Below are 20,018 nucleotides of genomic sequence, written 5' to 3'. Positions count from 1 at the left end.
TTTTTTTGCAATTTGTGCAAGCTTTTAAACTTTTATTATTGTGGTTTCTGTTATAGGTCAAATTATATTTTAAATGAAAATTATTAAAAATAAATAAACATAATTTGCAAACAATATCATTTTGAATTTCGTTGCTAATTTGTTGATCAGATCTGCATATATATTTAAGGAAAATTTTACCTTGTAGTCAAATCGATTATTATCTTTCGAGTGTCGTGTGTCCCTCGGCTCCCTTTCGTCTCGATGGTCACGTACAACGTCACGACTATCTCGTCTGTTATCACGGTTGTCACGCTGTTTGTCGCGGCTAGGCAATGCAGACGATGTAGACCTACTGGCGCTACCATAGGAAGCCTTCTGCCTTTGTGAATCCTGTAATATAAATGTTAGTACAAAGCACTGTAATATTAATATTTTGCCGAAGTATCTCTTTTTAATGTTATTTTTAATATAATTCTAAGCTTAAATATATCCACTTGATATCAGTTAAGTTTTACCCATTCCCATCGAAATTTTTAGGTATGTCGATTTTGTAAATAACTTTTCAAAATGTTTATATAATTAATCTAAAACCTGTAAGAAATAAATTACTGTTTCTTTTTGTTAATTTGGGTATACTCACGTTCAATTACAGCGCAACTCCTACACAGTAAAGTTACATATGTAAGTGTGTAATAGGAACACACATAGAAAAAGTCTCCTTCGAATTTTTATCGCATTCCTATAAAAAATGTTAAGGTTTTTTTTTCTTTCTGGTGCAAAATTTTTAAGTTACACTTTTTATTTGTGCGCTCCATTCAGGTCGCCGGTCTTTATATATCTTTTGACGGATAACCAAACCAGGGCTGGCGCTGGCTTGATTTATAGTTACGTAGGTGTGCGCACGTAGAGATGCAGATAGTAACTTTTCGACTTTTTATATATAACAATAACAACAAAAGTGGATAGTTTATTAATAAAAAAATTTCAATAAAAAAGTAAAGCTATGTATTTACAAAAAATAATGATAGAAATGCCTAACGAATAGCGAAACTTATTATATATTAAATAATTTGGAAAAGCTTATAGATCCTAAATAAATACGCGATGATAAATACGTAAACAATAAAAAGGCTTTTCCATTAAATTTTATTGATTTTCTTTAACTAGCAAACTTTCTCTAGTTCTATAAGTTTGCCTTTCGAATAGCGGTTAAGGAATTCACAAAGATTGTAAAGTTCAGATTTAAAATTTGGACAAAAAACATATGTATATACTCATAAAATATTTTTTCAAAACGAACAAGGTCTATTTCTAATTTTTCTGTTCTCACGAAGAAAATTAGTGCCCGATTTTAAAATACAAAATTGGTTTACCGCAATATTAAGGATAAAAAAGGCTTACATATAAACGAAGTACAAACGCAGAAACACCACAAAAAGTATACAAAACCACTTATTTCTATATATGTATGATAAAGCTACAAATTTTTTTACCTCATCTCTGCGTGCAGTAGGTGTGCCGCGTGCACTACCGCCACCACTGCCATCGCGCATCATGCTCGAGTCCATGCCATAGGAACGCCGTGATTTTCCAGGGCTACGCCCGCCGCTTGCGCGTTCAGCCTAAAGGAATTTGGCAACTAGTCATAAACAGCAAACTATGTTATTTTCTTTGAACTTAATATATTGCTAATTAACTGATATAGTATATCATAAACTACATTTTCTTCAAATCTACTATGTATATCGCGAAAAGGACGTATACATACAGAATAACACATTTTTCATCGACGCCATTTTTTATATTCTCATTAAGTGCTATTTTAATTAAATCGCCAGCGTATTATATGCATAATCATTTATAAACTTACTGTTATACGATCCATCGTCTCCTCCTGCTCGTCTTCGCTGCTATAATTAACAAGTCCTTCCATGAATGGGATTAAAAAATTGCAGAAGCGAATCCGCAATTTTCCTAATTTACGAGCTGAATATATGATTGACAATTTGTTGGTAATCGAAATCGATAATTCAGTACTGTTCGTTTATTTTTTCACGCGTAGTATTACCAGTCTTTTCCACATTTTACCTTTTTTTAGTAAGCTTCCTGCTCTTCCTCTTTCCTGATGAACAGCTAGAAGGTAGCTGAGGTGCGGTTAAACGTGGCAATGCAAGCACTTTTTCTACGCTTTTCCGTCAAAATGCGTGTAAACAGCAAGAACCCCCTGTATGCATATTTTCAGAAATCCCTTTCGGAAATAAAAATTGCAAAGTGTAACGGTGCGGTTAAATGAAGCAATGCAATCGCTTTTTCTACGCTGCGATATCTACTTTCCCATGTAAACAGCCAGAAAGTCCTTTTTGCAGATTTGCAGAAATCACTTTCGTAAATAAAAATTGCAAGGCGTAACTGTAACTTAAGGTGCGGTTAAACGTGGCAATGCAAGCGCTGTTTCTATACATTTCTCTGTAAAAATGCGACATCGGAATTCTACTTACGCGTGTAAACATGGTCCGTTAATTCGCATTATGCGTAAAGAACATCATCTTTCAGCAAAATTTGCAAGATGTAGTCGAAAAAAGAGTTTCTGCTGGAAAATCACCCAAATCACACTTCACATGTTCCCAAAGACTGGGTACAAAAGATGAACATTTGCTAATTTGAAATGGCCTCCACAATCCGAGGACATGAATCTCATCGAAAATTTGTGGAATAAACTTAAAGCACAGCTTACCAAGTATCCTAGTCAGCCCAATGAAGAACATGAGCTGTGAAAGGAAACTGAGGATATATGGGAGGCTATACCTTCAGAATTTTTGAAGAGATACAGATCTAGTATGCCAAATCGCACCCAGTAACTAAAACAAAGGAAAAATATACTGAACATCGTGTTAATAATTCTTTTTTTTTCGAGAAAATTGTCAAAAAGTTTCTAAAAATATATGAGTGCTAAACGGTAACGTTTGCCTTAATTTACATTTCTGTCTGCTAGTTTTATTATTTTTGTTGGATTGACTTCAAATCGTTATGAGATAGGGAGTACAGGTGTGCCAATAAGAATATACAACAAAAGTCTGAAAGTCGCTAGAACTTGGAAAGATGGCGATGGCTGAAATAAAGAGTTTCACACTATGTTACAGTTTTGCCCGTCACTGTACTTAAAATTAATCTGGTCGATTCATGAACGAACGACACAAGATCACGCAAAGACAAGAGATTGAAAAAAGTAGACTTTTTGAGTGAGTTCTAGGGCATCTTGTTCGTTTCGTTTCTCTTGAAACTTTCTTGCTGTTGCTGAGAAGACGAAAGAAAAGCAAACAAAGCAAAGAAAACAACGAAATCCAAAATTAACAAAAAACAAATTTTTTTTGTTTTTATTTGAGTTGCTCTGAAATTTTTATAAAGTAGACAAACTTAAAAAAAAAAATGATGGCCGACGTATTGGGCGAGCGGTTTCACCTTTAAATATTTGTATAATGCAGAAAACTAGCAGAAACTAGCAGTTCTCTCTCGTTCTTACGATCTTGTCTTTATGGCTTTCCCGCTGATTTCCGCTATTAAAATTTTTACCAGCAGAAACTAGCAGCTGTCAAAATGAATAAACAAAAATTCCCACCAAATATTTTCAGATGTCAGCTGTTTGCGTTTTTTTACCGTTTCCTTATTTCGCTCTCTGTGAGCGTAATTCTCTCAATTTTCGCATTCTTTTCTTCCTGATAATTATCGCTAGAAAAGAATAAAACCAAGCTAATGTGTTTTCCCTAGTAATGGCAAAAAAATTAATAATCGATTAATTGATTAATCAAAAGCAATTGCAATTAATCGTAAGAAATTAACCGATTAATCGGTAGTTTCGATTAAAATCAAAAATTATAACCATTTTCATAAGTTAAAAAAATTGACCGTTTTACATACATTTCTTGTTAAATTGTGGAAGCCTGCGCCATGAATTCAGTGCGCAAACAATCAATAAAGCTAAAGACGAAGGGAAACAATAAATAAAAAGATGTAAAGTAGTATACCATCCGTTCTAAACCCTGTGTCAAAATTATAAGCGCACCACAAGAATTTTTTGTTTAAATTTTAGTTATTTTTTTTTAAACACAGCTTATTTTTTAGCAAAAACCGTATAAATATAAATATATCAAACTTTGTGCAATAAATAAACGAAATTCACCAAAAAATTCGAGCATTAAATTTTTGTACAAAAAAATGCAAGATTAAAATATCACTTACCGTTGATTTTTGGCAATTTTTTAACGGTGATGCTTATTTTCTTCCATACCCGTATGGAAGTAAATGCGCAACACCGCATTTGAAAAATAAAATGAAAATATGTGGATAACTGCGTTGTGATTTTTTAGTTATTACTTAAGTTAAACTTGTGTTGCGGTTTTTTAAAAAAATATCGTTTAAAAAATTTGCAGAATACGATAATGTAAAATATCTCCCAAGTAGTAAAAGTATACATATATATGTATCGAGTAGAGTGGACACTTTTATTGCTGCTAATATTATTGAGTGGATTCATACGTTATTGTGCGTTGTGTGATACCTGTGTTTTTTTGTTTAGTTTTTACATACAGGCCTATTCTGCTTGTAACCGAACATTTTGTAACAAGCTAATTTTGTTACCAACAATTGTCACCACTTCTTGTAACCGCAATTCTATTTACCTTGGTAACGTTTTAATTTACTCAGCAATTCAGCTATGGAGTTTTTTACCGGTTACAAAAGTGTGGAGAATACGAAAAGGGTTTAAGAATTGACAGTAACTTTACTAACCGGTAACAAAATTTTTGTTACCAACGCAGAATAAGCCTGTTAGGTTAAACTTGTGTTGCGGTTTTTTACACTAGGGCTATTCGCGATTCGGAGCATAAGAGCTGACAAATTTCTGCAATTGCAGAAATATGCCATGGATTGTGAGCGACCTTTATTAAACTGTCATAGTAAAACTTTTTTAATCAGTTGATAGAAATGTCAACCAGAGTTGCAATGCATAGCATATTTATGCTATTGATTTTCGGTATTTCAAATTTGTCAAGCCATGACAAGTGCAAATGCATGTACTTTGTTCGTGTATTGCAAATAATTTGCAATACAAATTTGCAATGCTATGATGATAGGCCATTTGCACGGGATCGCGAAAAGCCCTACTTTTATTGTAGCTAATATTACTGAGTGGTAAGAATGCCAATTTTGTTACGGAATTTTGATTCATTGGCGCATATTCATAGTCATATTTAGTACTCAACTAAGTCGAAACTATTCTAAGTCACAACTAAGGGCCGGTTGTTCAATGTCTGGTTATCACTACCACTACACTATCGACGATTTCGAAATCATGCATGTAACATGTGATCGATAAAGCAGTAGTTGTGCTTAACCGGAGCTTCTACCTCCGATTTGTGCTAATCAGACATTGAACAACCGGCCCTAAAGCTATTCATAGTCGCCTTAGTTTCGACTTTTCTGGCTAAGTACCAACTTAAAATTTAGTTTCGGCTGCAGCTACAACTAAGTCGTAACTAGAAAGAAGTATTATATCAAATTAAGGGAAAACAGACGAAATATGTAAAAATTAAGTTGGTAGAGGGTGATTTTGATAATATTGAATAATATCCAATTAAAATTTACAAAGATCGATCCATTTTAATCGGAAGATGAAATTAAATGCGTATTACAATTCGAATAAAGCCACATCACAATTTTATAATTGGAATAATTTAGATAAATTCTCAAATAATAAGTTGGTTTCACGCTAGTTCTTTTAAAGTAAATTTGTGCATAACATTTAGATATCTACTATTTGTATGTTTCACAGCATGCTTTCGATAAACCTCGACTTCACTTAACTGCGGTTGTTCTGGCTATTTCACACAATTAACAAGAAAATTATACCTTATTCTTTTGCATATCATGCAATGAAAATAAAAATTACTTAAACGGATGATCAAACTTGACATTATTTAATAAAAATGTAATTTTTCCAAAATATCGCAAAGAAAAATCGATACATTTTCACAATCGTTTTGCTATATCGTAAACTAACTGCCGTCCATAAATTGGAGCGCTAAGCGTTGCGTTATCCATTGTCGACGAGTGTCAGCGCGCGCTGTCCCCAAATCAACGCGTCGTAATTTTTGACGTTTTCTCAGATCCTCTCGTTTTTATTCTCGTTTCCTCTTTCACTTTTTTGTCCTTTCTCTTTCTTTCCGTCTTCCGCATCCAACTTCAACACGTAACGCCCTGTCAAAAATGAAAATTCCATTTGCTCGGCGTTAGCGCCGCGTTATTGTTCATATTCATACAAATTGTATGGGCATGAGGATTTTTGACAGTTGTTTGGCGCTTGACGCGCCAATTTAGGGATGGCAGTTACTGTTGAACTACTTAGTAGAAGTCTGAAATGCGACATGAATAGAGGTAAATTTTAAGTTGGTACTTAAATTTAAGTTGGAACTTTGTTAGTTTCGACTTAGTTGCTGGGCTATGAATACGCGCCATTCATTATTGTGTGAGTAGTCAGCTTTGATGATTCTTTTCGATTATTTTCAAAATTAATCGGTTAATCGCTCGATTAATCGAAAGGAAGATTTCGATACAATTGAATCGTTAACCGAATGAAAATAGTCGCTTATTATCGGTTATTCGATTAATCATTCCACTACTAGTTTTCCCCGCGCACTTTGCAGAATTGTTTGTCAATCGTCTATTGTTTAGTTCATCAAATATACAATTTTTGTGATGCGTATAACCAAAAATATGCCTATATTATAAAGTATTTAATTGTGAAACAAATTTGGAAAAGGTTAAAAAAATTCAGAATGGCAGATGATCCAGATTTCTTGGTTGCGCTGGAAATGCAAAGGCGGTGGAATGCAGAGCCGAGTATCGATTTGAGTAGTACTGCAAATAGCGATGATAGCGTAAGTTCAATGTTTAAAAAATAATTCAAATTTTACTTTACTTAATTTTTCAGGAACCAGAGATTGTAAACTTCAGCATGCCTCCACCATCAAAGAAACCCTTGCGAATCAAGCGCAGCAATCCCACTTCAAATCAAGACGAGGAGTACTTGAACCGCACACAGAATCTTGTTCATCCTCAATGGGAAGTGTTGGATCCTACTCCAGACATTACTGCGCTGTTTTCGGCCTTCGACGACAAATTCTTCCAAAGTCGCTTGCGATGTGTAACTTTGGAGTGGAGTAAACGTATGTATAGCTGTGCTGGAATATGTTATTCGAGGCGCAATCGTTTTGGAATGGATATAACTATTCGATTAAGCGAACCTCTGCTAAAGTTAAGACCACGCAAAGACTTGGTTGAAACTATGTTGGTTTGTGGTCCAAAATATACACTTGAATTGAATACTGAAACTATTCACTTATAGCACGAAATGATACATGCATACTGTTTTGTCTTGAATATTCGGGAAGGTAACGGTGGTCATGGCCCAAATTTTAAAAAGGTCATGTATGCTATAAATAAAGTGGCGGGCACCAACATAACAGTGAGTATTTTTTGTTTAGCAAAAATCGAACTTTCTTAAATAAATGTTTTTTTTAGGTATACCACACTTTCCACGATGAAGTGGACGTGTATAAACAGCACTGGTGGCGTTGCAATGGAAGCTGTACAAACCGCGCACCATTTTTCGGCTATGTGAAACGTACCTCAAACCGGGCCCCGGGCCCAAACGATCAATGGTGGGCAGCGCATCAGGAGTCCTGCGGAGGCACCTTTATGAAAATCAAGGGTCCAGATAAGCCAAAGAAGCAAAAAACGTCAAAGGATACAAAACCAGCAACCGGCAAGGATTTACGTACATTCTTTCCCACTGTGGATAAAAGGATAAGCTCAACACCCAAATTATCCGATGCAAATAACGTGAGAAGCTTTGAAAATGGCACTACAGGTTTTGGTGGCACTAAAGGTGCGTTTCTTATTTTTTACCCACTCTGTAAGCGCCTGCAAAGCTTTCGTTTTTTTTTATAGGACCAATCAAAACCAACGGTGGCGGTACGCTTCTCTTGAACCCTAAAACCAAGCCACCTCACGCTAAATCAAACGATCGTCAGTCTACCATTGCTTCTGCCTTTCCACCCTCTTCTTATCCAGGTCTATCGAATGATCCATTCAATGTAAAAGCAAGTAATTCCAATAGCTCTCCCTTCAGCCGTACTCCGGCAGGTGGAAACTTGAAAAACGTTGTTGGTTTTGCAAATTTAAATGGTAGTTTTGGCGGCGGGGGTGGTGGCTCCGCTGGTCGAATCAACGGTAGTAAGCCAAATGCAGCTTTTGTAGGTAGTGGTTGCCAAGTGGGAGCCAACCCCACGTCGGGTGTAAGTTCCAAGAATAGTCCTGGAAGAGAGGTGGATCGTAAACAGTTGCGTGAATTGTGGCTAAAACGTTTTGCCAATAATAGTGATAATGGAAATTCTGACTCCTTAGTAAATAACAAAAAAAAATTTGTGCGTAGCTTTGAAAGCGATGCAGAAGCGCCAGCAGGTGAGGGATGAAAACCTTTCAACTCCTAAGAGATTTCAAATCTTTTTTCTTTAAGGTGATGTGAAGCGTAGGCGCCTCTCAAATGAAGTTTCTCCAACACAGAACATTCCTGAAGACAAGCAGAAAAACGACGATTGGCTGGTGCTGGATGACGAGATTATGTTAAGGGAGCCTACAACGGAGACTATTGCGATACTGTCTGACGATGAAAGCGATGAAAATGACAATGCGATGGAGGAGAGTGGTGCTATAGAACAGCCGTCAAAACGTTCCACGCCGCTCACTGCTGATGAACGTCAAAAAGCTATCAAGCAGGAGATTCTCGAAGACACAGCCGATTTGTTGGATGAGGACATCATTCTTATTGATGATGAGTATGACGACAATGCGCAAGAGAGTAACGATTTGCAGAATATATCAGCTGCTGCCGAATTAGCCGACACATCGATGATAGATGAGTTCTTTGGCGACGATACAATGATGAAGGATTTCAACCGTGAGAATGATGTTAAACCGTCTGGGTCTCGTCATTTCCCCAATCCAAATGATGATATAATTACATGTCCTATTTGTCAAGGAAAAATGAAACGTTGTTTATTCGCCGACCACATGGATGGATGTACTGGTATTGCCATTAAAGTCGCTTTCCCCAAACATACACTCAAAAAACTAGCGGCTACATCACGCCCAGTAAAACCAACTGCCAAATCACGTCCCTCTCGTAAGGAAATCCTACGTAATGCCGGATATTCCGAACAGGATTTAATCAATCTTACATCAGCGAGCGAAGAAGAACTTTCCAGTTGCAACACCTCTCCACCTCGTCCCAATGGCAATTCAACGTCCAACGAATGGAGTCCAGAAGATATGGAAACCAGGTTGTATCGTCAGAGAAATATTCTGAAAAGCACTATTCAGTGTCCTAATTGTGGGCAGGAGGTTGAGCAAAACACAATCAACGATCACCTGGATGATTGCCTTTCCCAGTAAATTAGTTAGATTTTCAATATATTAAAAAAAAATCAAACTTTTTATATTACATGGTTTGTTTAAGTTGATCACAATCGCACGTACACTCTTGTTAAAGCTCAGCCTTAGCCGTTTCATAAAATATATGACTTTTGATCACATAATTTTTCCGAAGTATTTGACGTTGTTGGCGTTTTTGTAACTTTCGGCTAGCGCTGGCCATTGTACAACTAGTAAATCAAGGATCGGACGAAGCAATTTTGCGCTGAGCGATAGTGTACGAACCCGGCACCAACTTTCCACATATACGATCTTTGTTTTAGAAGACAGGCGCCCAAGTTTTTTCCACAGGAACACAGCAATGCAAAATGGCAGACAAGTACCCGGACCATTGCACAGTAATAGCTTTGGTTGGTCATACCACACTAGCCAGAAACTACACAATAGTGCCCAAAGTGTTGTGAACACACTACTCAAGTAACTCTGACCAACCTTCCGACTACGAGGTACATAGATAAATGAAGTATCATCCAGTGCTACACCAACTTTTTGCATGACGCCCGTGATTCTGCTTCGTGAGGTTGTATCATCATTGGCGATAACATATCGTAGAGGATTGTAAATTTCCTTTCCGCTGTCAGTTCGTAAAAGGGCCATATTTATAGTACACATCTCGGCAGTATGACCACCGGATCCAAGAACAATGTAAACGGGAAAATTATCCAAGTTTTTTGTTGGAGCCATTTCCATAACCTGATTGGTTTTAGTTCACCTTCCGGTGTAAATAAAACAAAACGGTGACCACTTAATCAGCTGGCTCAATTGTGAATTAATGCGGCAAACTTAGAGATGGGATTTTTTTAATCCTGATAAGCGACGTCAGCATTTTTGAAATAGAGCCCATTGATCGCGCATATCCTTTTTAAACGCCTCTAGGTTACGGGAAAAGTAATTAAAAATGTATGCATAAGTCATGATAGTTTTTTTTTTATTAAGGAAATCTGAATAACCGGTCGGAAATGCACATCTCTATGCAAAGTGTTCACAGACGTCCGCGGTCATTCTAAGTTCCATAGGACTTCAGTTTTTATCATGACGACGCTTCTATACGCTGATCCGGATTTGATATTTGCTTTGAATAGAAAAGTTATATTTGTAAATCCAAATGACTTGCAAATATTTAAAGAGATCGAGTTGCCTGCTGATTTAAGGGACTTGGGACTTAAAACCCCTAAAAGTTCCGAAGAAGAAGCTGCAACTAGGAGTGAGCAATCGAAAACATCGAAGAAGCCGAAAGAAGTTAACATTGAGGAGCCTAGCATACTGCATGTGAAACTATCGCCCGATAGACAGCTGTGTGCAGTAACCACATCTGGACAAAAAGCCGTCCTTCTGTACCAATGTCGGCCTGAACACGCTAAGCTTATCTCAGTTCGTCCACTGGCACGTGCTTCCAGCGCTCTTACATTCAATAAAGATTCAAATATTCTTCTAGTGACAGACAAGTCAGGCGACTGCTATAAATATGATTGTGTAGAATTGGAAGATGAACCGCGTCTTTTACTCGGCCATCTTAGTATAGTGTACGATGTTCTATGGACTCCAGATAACAAATATATTATCACCTGCGACAGGGATGATAAAATTCGTGTAACAAACTATCCTGCAACGCATGATATACACGGTTATTGTTTGGGACATAAGGAATTTGTTTCTGGACTTGCTTTATTAGATAAAGATACAATTGTATCTGTATCTGGGGACAAAACCTTGCGTATATGGGATTTTATTACTGGTCGGGAGTTGTCTAAGATGGAACTACCAGCACCTGCTTTACGTATTTGTTTGCGTTCTATTGATAAAGAAACATTCCAGGCTGCAGTTGTACTCTACCAACCCGATGAATGCATTGGTATTTATGAGATTAGGAAACCCGACGCTGAAGAATGGAAAATAACAGAACAAAAAGTACTTAAATTTCCAAAAGTGATTATTAGCAATATATGCTTTGTGGGTGAAAAACTGTATGCCGCCGGTGTTGTTGAGGACCGATTTACCCTTAAAATATCCACGTTATCGGAGAAAGCACCACAGGCAGCGGAAGAGTGGATTACGATGATAGAAGAGCAATTTAAAACCGATGAATGGAAGCCTGAGGATGTATCGGCGTGGTTCAAAAAGCGGTATGACAACGTCAGCGATTATTTGGAACGTAAGAAAAGACGGCTCGAAGAAAAACAAAAATAGTGAAATACATACATACGTGGATCATGATGCATCATGTACGTGTAATAGATACAAAATTGAAATGTAAATAAAGTTTATATTGTAGCTCTAGTAATTTTGTCGCAAATTAGTTTTTATTTTAAATTAAACCGGCTTATAATCCAATTTACTTTCCAATTTCTTATTGTCAGCTACCTTGCGCACAGCTTTCATGAAGTCCTCTTGGATGACATATTCCCGGTCAGCTCTAGTTTTTGAGAGAAATATTCAATAAAAACAAAATATAGCAGCAATTACGTTTGTTATTACCTAATAGCGAAAAGACCGGCTTCGGTGCAAACATTTCTTAAATCAGCACCGTTGAAGTTGTCTGACAATTTTACAATAGCTTCATAGTCGATTTCTCCATGCTTTGCAATTTTGGCTGCATGAATCTTTAGGATCTCCATTCTGCGGAATATGAAAATATGTTAAAATTTGAAATATCAAGACAACAAATGTGTAGTATGTATGTACATACAAATGTTACTTACCGCGCTTGCTCATTGGGCAGTGGTATTTCAATTTTTCGATCCAAACGACCTGGACGCAAAAGGGCTGGATCTAGAGTATCTGGCCTATTCGTAGCCATAATCATTTTCACTTGACCGAGCGAGTCAAAACCGTCCATTTGGTTAAGCAGCTCCATAAGTGTGCGCTGAATTTCGCGATCTGCTGATGTGCCCTCAGAGAAACGGCGGCCACCGATGGCGTCAATTTCATCCATGAAAATAATGCAGGGCTGATGATCCCGAGCATAGTTGAACATCTCACGGATGAGACGTGCACTCTCGCCAATATATTTGTCAACAATTGCTGATGAAACCACTTTCAAAAAATTGGCATCTAGTTGCGAAGCTACGGCTCTAGCTAATAAAGTTTTTCCGGTACCAGGTGGTCCATACAACAGACAACCTTTTGGCGGTGTGATGCCTACACGCAGAAACAGCTCGGGATTTAGTAGTGGGAGTTCTATGACTTCACGCAATTCCCGAATCTGTTCAGAAAGACCGCCAATAGCTGAATATTTCACTTCACCAGGATCTTCGTGGGACATATTGTAAACAAGTGGATCGACCTCGCGTGGCAAATATCTCATAATAGTAAGAGTGGTCATATCGAGAGCAACACGAGTACCCGATTTTAACTTGGTTTTATCCAATTGCCGCCGACAGCCTACCACATATCGGGGACCATTTGTGGCTTTCACAATGACTTAATTGAAAAAATACAGAAATAATTAATGGAATTATTTTTAGACGCACATTACTTACACTTATCTTCGGTCAATTGTTTGAGAACTTCTCCAACAATTTGCCCAACACTTTGTAGTGCTTTAAGATCATTTTCGGATTTATCATACTGTTTAGTAAGCTCTTTGATTTCCTCGCGTTCTAACAAATTCCATTATAAGTAGTTAGTTTCAATCAAGTTTACAAATACAAACTGATAGAAGCATGTACTCACTTTCCTTCAGACGAGACTCTACCTCCTTATGTTCTAGAAGCTTTTTCCTGTATTCCACAAGAGCCTTTTCACGAACACCCTCTGCTGGCACACCTCCAGTAGTCATAATGAATTAATTTAGTTCCTTTAATTAAATTTAAAAACTTTTAATTATTTTTTCCTTTATATCAGTGATTTTGCTATTTTACGGGGGTGCTTCTTCTTCTAATTGGTTGACGTTCGCAATTTTAATTTGGTCCCAAACCGATTCCGGTAGTGCATTTGGTCCCAAACCGATTCCGGCATTGCAGTAAGCTGCCATATTTGTTAAGAAATAATACATTTGCAGTTCATAATTATAGTACATGTTTGTATATTCGTATTGTTTTCTAACCACTAATACTATATATATCATGATAATCATAACGTAACAATAGACTCATACAAACTTCGAAATTGTCTAAAATCGTTTGTACTATATAATTTAAGATATTTGCTTATTTTTACATCACTTTCTACCACGTTCTTACATACATCTCTGTTCTTACCGCTTATGCAATATTTGACAGTTCTTGATAGCTCTATTTTTTGCTAATTGACCTGTTGTACACCAGGTGGACGATATAAAAATTGTATATTGGAATCTGTAGAATCATACAGGTATTTCTCAGCAAAATGGCGAGTTTTCTGCAAGTTCCACGTTCACTGTGCGCTCACAGCCGCAAATATAGTTCCAAAATACAGGATGTAGTGATTGTTTCCGCTGCCCGCACTCCAATAGGAAGTTTTCAGAGTCAGTTAGCTCCCCTATCGGCAACGCAATTAGGAGCAGTAGCAGTTGAAGCTGCAGTACAGCGCTCTGGAATCAGTAAAGATCAAGTTGATGAGGTGATTATGGGCAATGTGGTGTCTGCGGGTTTGGGCCAAGCACCAGCTCGTCAGGCAGCAATTTTCGCCGGCCTACCCAAAAATGTATGTTGCACGACAGTGAATAAAGTCTGCTCTTCGGGAATGAAGGCCGTCATGCTGGGCGCACAGTCGCTGATGTTGGGTCAGGCAGAAATTGTGGTCGCAGGTGGAATGGAGTCAATGTCGAATGCACCGTATTACATGAAACGAGGCCCCACTCCGTATGGAGGCATTCAACTCATTGATGGTATTGTATTTGATGGCCTCACCGATGTATACAACAAGTTCCATATGGGTAACTGCGCTGAAAATACAGCGAAAAAAATGGGTATAAGTCGCCAGGAGCAAGACGAATTTGCCATACAATCGTATAAACGCTCAGCCAAAGCATGGACTGACAAGGTTTTTGATGCTGAAATCGCTCCTGTAAAGATACAACTGAAACGCAAACCAGAAGTTGTTGTCTCTGAAGACGAGGAGTACAAGCGCGTCAATTTCGATAAATTTGGGCAGCTAGCTACCGTTTTTCAGAGAGAGAATGGCACTGTCACAGCGGGAAATGCTTCGACCTTGAATGACGGTGGAGCTGCCACTGTGCTTATGACCGCAGAGGCAGCAGACCGTTTGAAACTGAAGCCTCTTGCGCGTATTGTTGCCTTCCAAGATGCCGAAACTGATCCAATTGATTTTCCGATCGCACCTGCATTTGCAGTGCCCAAGTTATTGCAGCGAGCCGGTGTTAATAAGCAAGATGTGGCAATTTGGGAAATAAATGAAGCCTTTTCTTTGGTTGTATTGGCTAATATAAAGAAACTGGATGTAGACCCGGCTAAGGTAAACATACATGGCGGTGCTGTATCCATTGGCCATCCAATCGGCATGTCTGGTGCGCGTTTGGTAACACACTTGTCACATGCACTGAAACCCGGGGAACTTGGATGCGCTTCAATATGTAACGGTGGTGGCGGTGCGTCTTCCATTCTAATACAAAAATTATAAATGGAAATGGGAAAAGATATATGTATGTAAATTATAGGAAAAAACCAGATGTGCATTTATTTTTATACATTTTTATTGGAAACTCGTTTTAAGTATAAAGCTGTTAAAACATACATACATACATACATATCATGGTACATAAAATAAATTTTAAATTCTGTTACATAAGTACATAGGTTTTGGAAATTAGAAATCGTCACCTTAGGTGTACCTACTTTAATGTATTCTACCAAAATCTTGAAAAAAATGCATTGCAAATTAAACTTTTAAACTCTTGATGCCGTCAATATTACGGAACATTGCTGGATAAAACGGAATCGGAATTTTGTTCGCATTCAATTAAAGTCGGCAAATGTCATTTGGGAGGTTCCATGAGAAACTGAACCTTGGTGCAAAAATTATTTTTTTGGATAAAACTAGCGAACGTGTGGATAAGATTTGTAACGATCTTGAATCAACAATAGCCCAGTAAAATTAGATAAATTTGGTACGCAAAACAAAAAAAATTGTAACAGTGATTTATTGATGCAGTTTACTTCTATTTGATCATGGTTCCAAAATCTTACCTCCAAATTTCATTTGGCAACATTCCGCAATCTTGGGTGTTTAGTTTTTTCGAGTTTTTCGAGATTTAATACAAATTTGTAGAGAATTTATTTTGCCACATTTGTTATATAGAAGGTTAAATAAAAAAGGATATAGTTTAAAAAACTAACAACTCGTTCGTATAATTTCTATTTGTACTGTCAACAGGTATGTAACTTGAGAATGGAAATCGCTGCATCTTTTAGGCGCATCAATGGGTTTGTTCCACACGAGCCCGCGGAATTCCGTGGGTGCCTGAGCAGAATAAACAAAGATGTTCTCAACGAATGCCCGGCATGCCGAGAGTCGCCCCATGACTCACAGCACCTCTTCGTATGCCCTCTGAATCCCACCTTACTAACGCCGCTGCCCCTATGGACAGACCCCGTCGAGGCTGCACACTTGCTGGGGCTACCGCTAGTAAAGCTTGATGACAACGATTGAGGGACTAACCGAACGGGGCGGGGTTTTTGCAGCCGCTACAACAACAACAACATTCCGTGGGTGCCCAAAACAGCACAGAAAGCGTTCCTCCCGCTAAAAAAAATGGGTAATAGAGAGCGAATACGTTCCACTTTTGGGTCGTAAATGTTTTCTTCTTTGTGCACGAAACAGCCCGGACTTTTTTCCGGGCACAAATGTGCAAAAGGGCAATTTGAAATAGTGTGGAAGGTACCACAGAATTTTCAGAAAATGTAATTATTTGATAGTTTTATTAGCCGTATAAGATAAATAAACGTAAAATTATTGTTTAGAGCTGATTTGTTGATTCCGGGCACGAAATATGCTTTTTTGTATGAAAAATGAGCAAGAAAGAAAATTACTCATACGCCACGTACACCTCAGTAACATGCCTTCCTGCTCATTTTTCATACAAAAAATATTTGCGTACTTTCATTTGACCACTCATTACTTCTTTATTTATCCCTCGTTTTCCTTCATTAGTAACTTGATTTTTTTTTTTGTAACAGAACAAGCTTTAGCACAAATGCAAAAATTTGGCACAGAACTTGTAATTTTTAAAATTTTTCTTCTGTTAAAGCTAGTTTTTTATTCATTAAAAAATAAAAAAAACTGGAATTATTAATTAATTTGTCAGAAACTATTATTCCTATCGGAAAGTGATGTATATATGGTTTATGGAGAATTTTATTAGCTTTGATTTGAGGTATCTCATTTTATGATTGTTAATGATTGTTTTCGTAAGATATACGTGATTAAGTGGAACCACCTCTTGTTTTAAGCTGGATAACGGTAAATTGCAAATATCTCCAAAACGTATCCATAGAAAAGTAAATCAACTCGATTTTCGGAATCACCGAGCAATTCCACATAGAAATTGGATAGTGGCGTCTGGAGAAAAAAAAACCAATCTATAATTTGTGATCCAGTGTAGTTAGTGAATCGTACTACTGGGTAGAGCTTAACTGCCCCACTGTACTGATGTTCTCTTTTGAAGACGGTATGCGATATGTATATTCCTATAATAGTTTGCTGACCTTTCGCTAGTTTTTTAAATGCATGCCTAAAACGGTTTGTACGTGTTGATCTTGTCACGCAAATTTGGTGACCTAAAGTTCTAGGTCGCCTCCGAACGGCAAATGGTTTTTATGAGAAGCGATTTCATGGCACACTTAAATAAAATTTGAAAATTGATTGAAATGGTATGGTAAAGGGGACAATGGCTGTCTTAGAGGGATCAATCTTAAGAACCTCAGCAAAGTACCTTTTCGCTAGACTATGTCCCCTTTGGACTATGTCTCAGAGGGAACTCGCGAGCTTCCGCCCAGAAATAATTATTAGCTCAACTAGATTCCACTGGAGAGGAGATGTAACTCCTGCGTGAGGGCAACCTTTTGTTGTTTAGAGTTGTACTACGCTGTCGCCGACTTCGATTTTAGCAATCCTAGTATTTAGCAGCCTAGCTATCCATCTGCGGATGGTAGTGCCCGATCGACGCCCAAATGAGATGCGCATTTGAAAGTCCTCTCTATGTCAAGGAAGGCACAGAGCACTGCCTCTCCACACAGAAAGGCACTCTTTATATCCGTGTTCAGGGAATACAGCGCGGTGTTCGTGGATCTTCCCACTCGGTACGCGAGCTGATCGAGATGCAGAGGTTTCTCTTTTATAATGTTAGACCAGATTTCATGGTCGATAACTCTCTCCATTCCTTACAGCATAAAGAGCTCTCCGCCCTGCTTCAGCAACACGGGACTGATGCCAAACACCGCGGTGGCCTTGTACCGTTAAAAATAGTCCGGCGCCAATCGCTTTCCTGAGAGCTCCCGTCACCTCCAAGTAGGCTGAAACCTTCCTGCCTGTCGTCTTATGTCGCCACACTATTACCGTGACAAAGCTAAAAAGATAACTGACGTTGCAGCCAACCCTATTAATCCTGACATACGACTCGTCACCTATGCCCGTTTTGCGCGGGACCGTTCTCCTCGGTTCTGCAGGATATCACCTTCCATGTGGAGTAATGGATACTCTGGTTCGAGTCTGTAGCAACTCCAGTATGACCTCGGCTGATTTATCAGCGCTCCTCGGAAGGAACACCGTTATCTTGCACCGGAAGGATATCATCCCCTATTTTGGTGCACATTGCTGGCCCTTCCAACCCGAAAAACTCGGAACCTTCCTTTACATATGTACCTCTTCTATAATGACGTCCTGGAGGCAGGTCCGAGCTCAGGGAAACATCACCGTATTCACAAGGCAGCGCATCCACGCGAATGTCTTAAAGAGCTTTCAAGTAGGTGGGCTGCTAAGTGGCTCCCTCATGTGCGTGTCCCTGGCTGGGAGTCGTACCCATGTTTCTGGACCATGATCTCGGACGGGGTGGTTGCTCCCGCTGTAGCTTCTTGGTGGGTTACTCTGGTGGCTTGATCTGCCTGCTGCTCCACTTTGAAGCCGATGCTTCACCATTGTTCGTACCTGTTGGTTCATCGCTTCTCCGGCATCGGCGTGCGTGTGCACTGTTTCTCGCTTCTCAGCCAGGCTCGACTCTTTTGTTGATACTATTGTTTCCCGCTTCTCTGCCTGTCAGTAGACGTGGGTTCTGGAAACTTCCTCGCCTCTTCGCTTGCGATTTTCACACGCACGCTGTTCTTTTTCGACATCTGCTCGAACTCTTGCCATGACAAAGCTTCGCCTGGAATCTTCCCTTACTACAGCTAGTGCAGGTACTACGTGGAAGGAGTAGTGGCGGTGGTCCGCACCTGTACTGCTTCGTTTTCTGCACCTGCCACTCGGGTTAATTCGAAGCAGATGAGTTACTGCGGGATCTGCGATGTCTTCCAGAGGCCCTTCGCGGTGACTGCTAATGAGGTGGGTTGCGCGGAAGCTGCAAGAGCGGCAGCATTTTCCTAGAACAGGACAGGAATGAATGATGATTTAGCTAAGCCCACATACCAAAGGAAATGTGCCTTTTCTAGCGAGGTTATGTCATGAAATAGTCCTGTCAGTTGAGCTACATAGCGGCGTTATAAGTTTATAGACCACAGGATATTTTCAAGTAACTAACCATTTATTAATAAATAAACTGAATTCTCAAAAATACATATAAGCAACACCTTTCGAATGAATTAAAACCCTAACCCATTTTACCTTCATACCTGGCATTTATTTCCATTTAGACATAGGACAAGCTTTACAATTTGTATCGCGAATTTAAAGCTTTGAAAATATTTTTTCTAATTGAATACATCGCTTTGATAATATCTCTAAGAAGAAAATGATGAACGCTACGGTCAGACCGCACGTTCCGATTATAATCAGTACGTAGAGTTCCTTAGCTTGCTGCATATCATCCTCCCCAAATCCGCTCAGATCCTTTTTATCATCGTACAACTCCCAGCGAGCCCAGGCATCAATGAGACCAGCCGCTTGCACCCACAAAATCTGATTCTGGAACTCATCGATAAGGTAAGAGTGTTTCGTCAGATATATTGTGGTGTGCAAGTTTAAAACTTTCTGTTTTAATATTTTAAAAAATGCATGCTTTTTCTCGGCGTGCATATAGTTGTAGAGAAAGTCAGAAGGTCCAATGAAGGCGACATTACGACGTGACTCCTTTAGAATATATTCAAAAAAAATCAACTGCCCTTTCCAGATTACGTCATTTCAATTTCAAGAGAAATGGTACATCTTTCAAAGTTTCATATGTGATGCTGTTTAAGACAACAGTATAACCCTTGTCGGCTAATTCATCGAAGTCTTCTGGAATATGTTGAGTGGCTCGTGTCCGTATAACATGAAAGATCAAAGACTGGTACACAGCGCGCAAGATCAATGCGAAAAACAACCAAGTGGCCCAGAAGAGTCGCGGACGAAAATGTGCAGTG

At 38.6% G+C, this 20,018-nt stretch overlaps 7 protein-coding genes across 8 annotated transcripts in view; 3 read left to right on the top strand and 4 right to left on the bottom strand.

Moving 5' to 3' along the window:
• LOC118734423 (putative uncharacterized protein DDB_G0281733) overlaps nucleotides 1-1,915 on the bottom strand; it is a 16,032-nt gene extending 14,117 nt beyond the window's left edge. Inside the window, exons 1-3 of the mRNA XM_036464145.1 lie at nucleotides 1,853-1,915; nucleotides 1,476-1,604; nucleotides 181-372 (exon numbers count right to left, since the gene is read on the bottom strand). Coding sequence (XP_036320038.1) covers nucleotides 181-372; nucleotides 1,476-1,604; nucleotides 1,853-1,915 — 384 coding nt within the window. The remainder of the gene's footprint in view (nucleotides 1-180; nucleotides 373-1,475; nucleotides 1,605-1,852) is intronic.
• Nucleotides 1,916-6,627: 4,712 nt separating this feature from the next.
• On the top strand, nucleotides 6,628-9,632 carry LOC118732980 (sprT-like domain-containing protein Spartan). Of its 2 annotated transcripts, XM_036462124.1 has the most exons (6): nucleotides 6,628-6,914; nucleotides 6,968-7,327; nucleotides 7,382-7,501; nucleotides 7,558-7,924; nucleotides 7,987-8,499; nucleotides 8,555-9,632. In XM_036462124.1, exons 1-6 carry the CDS (start codon nucleotides 6,813-6,815, stop codon nucleotides 9,487-9,489), a joined length of 2,397 nt encoding a protein of 798 aa, XP_036318017.1. In that variant the 5' UTR covers nucleotides 6,628-6,812; the 3' UTR covers nucleotides 9,490-9,632. The 2 variants fall into 2 exon arrangements, with proteins under 2 accessions (XP_036318017.1, XP_036318018.1); XM_036462125.1 differs by lacking the exon at nucleotides 7,987-8,499 and having other exon boundaries at nucleotides 6,654-6,914.
• Nucleotides 9,491-10,277, bottom strand: LOC118732984 (UDP-N-acetylglucosamine transferase subunit ALG14 homolog). The gene has a single exon (XM_036462128.1). The coding sequence runs from the start codon at nucleotides 10,216-10,218 to the stop codon at nucleotides 9,625-9,627; it is 594 nt and encodes a 197-aa protein (XP_036318021.1). The 5' UTR covers nucleotides 10,219-10,277; the 3' UTR covers nucleotides 9,491-9,624.
• Nucleotides 10,276-11,805, top strand: LOC118732983 (tRNA (guanine-N(7)-)-methyltransferase non-catalytic subunit wuho). The gene has a single exon (XM_036462127.1). The coding sequence runs from the start codon at nucleotides 10,561-10,563 to the stop codon at nucleotides 11,713-11,715; it is 1,155 nt and encodes a 384-aa protein (XP_036318020.1). The 5' UTR covers nucleotides 10,276-10,560; the 3' UTR covers nucleotides 11,716-11,805.
• On the bottom strand, nucleotides 11,789-13,417 carry LOC118732982 (26S proteasome regulatory subunit 10B). Its single transcript, XM_036462126.1, has 5 exons — nucleotides 13,201-13,417; nucleotides 13,008-13,127; nucleotides 12,228-12,948; nucleotides 12,004-12,144; nucleotides 11,789-11,941 (listed from the first exon to the last, which is right to left on the bottom strand). Exons 1-5 carry the CDS (start codon nucleotides 13,304-13,306, stop codon nucleotides 11,839-11,841), a joined length of 1,191 nt encoding a protein of 396 aa, XP_036318019.1. The 5' UTR covers nucleotides 13,307-13,417; the 3' UTR covers nucleotides 11,789-11,838.
• A 330-nt stretch (nucleotides 13,418-13,747) lies between these two features.
• Nucleotides 13,748-15,249, top strand: LOC118732979 (acetyl-CoA acetyltransferase, mitochondrial). Its single transcript, XM_036462123.1, has one exon. It carries the CDS (start codon nucleotides 13,855-13,857, stop codon nucleotides 15,085-15,087), a length of 1,233 nt encoding a protein of 410 aa, XP_036318016.1. The 5' UTR covers nucleotides 13,748-13,854; the 3' UTR covers nucleotides 15,088-15,249.
• A 4,018-nt stretch (nucleotides 15,250-19,267) lies between these two features.
• The window catches only part of LOC118734422 (glutamate receptor ionotropic, delta-1), a 10,966-nt gene continuing 10,215 nt past the window's right edge, over nucleotides 19,268-20,018 (bottom strand). The window contains exons 4-5 of the mRNA XM_036464144.1: nucleotides 19,436-19,786; nucleotides 19,268-19,289 (exon numbers count right to left, since the gene is read on the bottom strand). Of these exons, the coding sequence (XP_036320037.1) occupies nucleotides 19,268-19,289; nucleotides 19,436-19,786 (373 nt within the window). The remainder of the gene's footprint in view (nucleotides 19,290-19,435; nucleotides 19,787-20,018) is intronic.

The sequence above is a fragment of the Rhagoletis pomonella genome, unplaced genomic scaffold, assembly GCF_013731165.1.
Source record: "Rhagoletis pomonella isolate Grant_MI unplaced genomic scaffold, Rhpom_1.0 Rhpom_scaffold_00002, whole genome shotgun sequence".
Classification (NCBI taxonomy): Eukaryota; Metazoa; Arthropoda; class Insecta; order Diptera; family Tephritidae; genus Rhagoletis; species Rhagoletis pomonella.
Note: the sequence above shows the minus strand (reverse complement) of the source record. Positions and strands in the feature narration are given on the sequence as shown.